This window comes from Triticum dicoccoides, chromosome 3B, assembly GCF_002162155.2.
Source record: "Triticum dicoccoides isolate Atlit2015 ecotype Zavitan chromosome 3B, WEW_v2.0, whole genome shotgun sequence".
Classification (NCBI taxonomy): domain Eukaryota; kingdom Viridiplantae; phylum Streptophyta; class Magnoliopsida; order Poales; family Poaceae; genus Triticum; species Triticum dicoccoides.
Genome location: NC_041385.1, coordinates 168105221 through 168108279, shown reverse-complemented (window position 1 = coordinate 168108279; position 3059 = coordinate 168105221). Strand labels below are relative to the sequence as shown.

The 3059-nt window shown below is 53.0% G+C and overlaps 1 protein-coding gene across 1 annotated transcript; it reads right to left on the bottom strand.

The window, feature by feature from the left end:
• Positions 1-253: 253 nt before the first annotated feature.
• On the bottom strand, positions 254-1400 carry LOC119281061 (chitinase 10-like). Its single transcript, XM_037561702.1, has 2 exons — positions 921-1400; positions 254-824 (listed from the first exon to the last, which is right to left on the bottom strand). Exons 1-2 carry the CDS (start codon positions 1388-1390, stop codon positions 458-460), a joined length of 837 nt encoding a protein of 278 aa, XP_037417599.1. The 5' UTR covers positions 1391-1400; the 3' UTR covers positions 254-457.
• Positions 1401-3059: the final 1659 nt, after the last annotated feature.

Here is a 3059-nt window from a genome sequence, read left to right as displayed (position 1 = left end):
CTGCTTCGCTTTCATCAGTCTTATTATGGGTTTGCCTGAGGGCAGCCTTATATTCGATATACTCCCACCAGGGAGGCTACAAATTATCGGCTTGCCCCTGTCTCTGAAAAATAAAGGTCAGCTCCAAGTGGGTATCGCTCAAATGAGGAACTAGAATATGAAAGTGCAAAATATCGGAACACCAATCCTAAACTTACTTCCGAAGACACGACGACTTCAGAGAATCTTGGTGTAGCTTTCAATTTGGTCAGGATATTTGTCATCCGTGCTCGCTTCAATTTCACTTGTTGACCGTACGATCAATGTTGTTTAAGAAAGAAACCTTAATTTATTAGATTTCTTACTAACAAAATACAAGTGTTTTTCTGTGTAGGCTTAGCTAAACTACAAATTCAAGCAACTAGCACGTGAGGCTATGTTTTCTCCCGATCGAGAAACGTGAGGCTACTCCCTTAGGCTAGTACGGGAGCTGGTGCGCGCAGTCGAGGTTGGGCCCGACGTCGACGCCGAGGACCTGGCAGTACCTCCGGTAGAAGCCGATCCGGTTGTTGACCCGCGCGTCGTCGGCGATGTTGCACTCGAGGCCACCGTTGACGATGTTGGTGACCAACCCGAAGCCGGCCGTGCGGTTCGCGGCGGCGTCGGCCCTGCTGGGGCAGTACTCGCCGACCATCACCTGGTGGCACGACGGCTTGGTCTCCCTGGGCGTCATCCAGAACCACAGCGCCGTCTGGAACGCCGTGTCCGAGCAGTTGGCCACCAGCTCCGGGTTCCGCAGCCCGTCGAACCCCAGGGCCTGCCCCGCCGGGCCGTAGTTGAAGTTCCTGTTCATCAGCCGGCCAGAGGTCAGCACGTGTGCGTTCTACCGAGCCGGCGCCATGAGTGAAATTTGCAGGTAAGCTCTGTGGATTTGTCAGTACCATGATATTTGGATGGGGCCTCGGCCGTGGTAGGACTTGCCGGGGTAGCACGGCCACTGCTTGTCGGTGGCGTCGCAGTAGTTGCTCTGCGGGCTGATCTCCTCCTTGTAGCACAGCCCCCAGGAGTAGGGGCCGTCCGGCGCGGTGGCCCAGCCGCCCGTCGTCTCGTGGGAGATCTGCGCGAGGAAGGCGGCGACCTCGCGCTTCCGCGTCACGAGGTCGCCGGTGGCGCCGAACTTGGGGAACTTCCTGGTGGCGCGGATGAAGGACGCGTAGGTGTAGAACCCCTTGGCGGGGCAGACGGCGTCGTCCTTGTGCAGGAACAGGGACGAGTAGAGTTCCTCCGTGACGATCGCCCCCACCGGGCCGCACTGCCCGGCGGCGCCATGCCGCGCGCTCACCACGGCCGCGGCGGCCGAGAACACGGCGACGGCGATGAGGAAACGGAGGTCGCGCGCCTGAGGTGCCATTGCTGGAGTGCTTATTGGCGGCTTGCTCGACATGAGGACACGCGTGTGCGTTTTATATCCGCTCCACCGGCTGCCTTACCGGTGGAGTGGCGTGAGGACATGGGGAATGCGACAATGGCGGCCGGCAGTGGTGTGGTGGGTGGGGGCGACGCATGCAGCTAGTGGCGCGGCCGTCGACGCAGTTTCTGACCGCGCCACCATTGGTTGACTTGATCATGTCAGCGCAAGGCAAACGATCGTGCGAGCCGGTCTGGGTCTCGCTCTCGATCACCACCGGGACGTGTACCAGAAGCGGAGCACCCATGCCGCAGCTCTTGCCTACACAGGCCATGCATGCAGGCGGGCTGAATAAGAAAGGGAGCCAGAGGAAGAGGAAGAGGTCGTAACGGCGACGGCAAAGTGGTCCGTCTGACCAAGAAACGGCCATGGATGGGCGTCCAAGCAACAAACCTTATTACATGGGGGACGGATAGCGTCCTGTTTGTTCCTAGTTGAATTGGCAAGTGGAGTCATACAAAACCAGAAGATTCAGCTATAGATTATGAATCGTAAGTGGAGCCGTGGTGCGTCCAAGCATTACATGCCGGAAATTGGGAAATCATTGCAGCAATGGGAAGACCATTCAGCATGCGGCCGGGTGCGCAGGGTATCTAATCGAAACCAGGTCAGCAGCTTACATGGTGAGTGGAGTTCGTTGGCGCAATACGACCGGTTAGTGCTGCAATATAAGAATGCGTCTCTTCTTTTTCCGAAGGAGGTAACTGGTAAGCATGCGTGTCTATTCGAGCTAGCGTTGACTGCTCTAGAGTGGAAGATATGTGCACAGCCTGCAAATCACGGCCGGCCTCTGCAGCAATACAATATCAAAATCTAATCTCGGGGCGGCTCTACCTTGGGGTGGTGTCCCTCAAGTATTAAGAGTTGACTTTGAACCACACATTCTTAGTTTGAGACGTCCAATACCAATAGTGATGTTGAATAGTGGCATATTAGGACAGAATGAATAAAAAACATTAGTAAACGGGAACTAGTATGATTACCTCAATTAAGAACAAAATTATAATGACTCCATCAACAATAATGCTTCAATGCTTTTTGAAAAGAAGCCTTTTGGGGCATTTCTTGATGCAAAGCCATTAAGAACAATGTTGTGATCAATGTTTTCCATGATATCCTTCTCAATTCTTCACATAGCCAAGCCATTCAATTTTTCTTGCAACATAGTTAGCCTCCGACAATTTTTCTAGTAGCTTCAATTTAGAGAAACTTCTTTTAGTTGAGGGTACAACATGTACCGTTAAGAGCATTCGATAGACAACGTCTACATTCAAATTAGAAAGAAGTCCATTTTACTATCCTGAAAAAAGTCAGTGGTTCACATAACCCCCTGATCTTTTTTTCGGTTCCTTTACCCCCCTAAACAATCCCAAACCGGCCAAAAACTGTCCCTGGCTGGTTTTGCCCATACCTGATGCTGACGTGGACACGGTCAAAGGCGGTATTTGGCCTACAATTGGGTCCCTCTTAGCTAGAGACTCTCATTGATTGTTGGGCCCGGTCAACGCTGACTGAGCCAAGTCAAATATGACACATGGGGCCCATGATGTCTGCTAGAACTACGTCGGTATTTTTCCAAAGAGGAAGAGATGATGCAGCATAGCGACGGTAG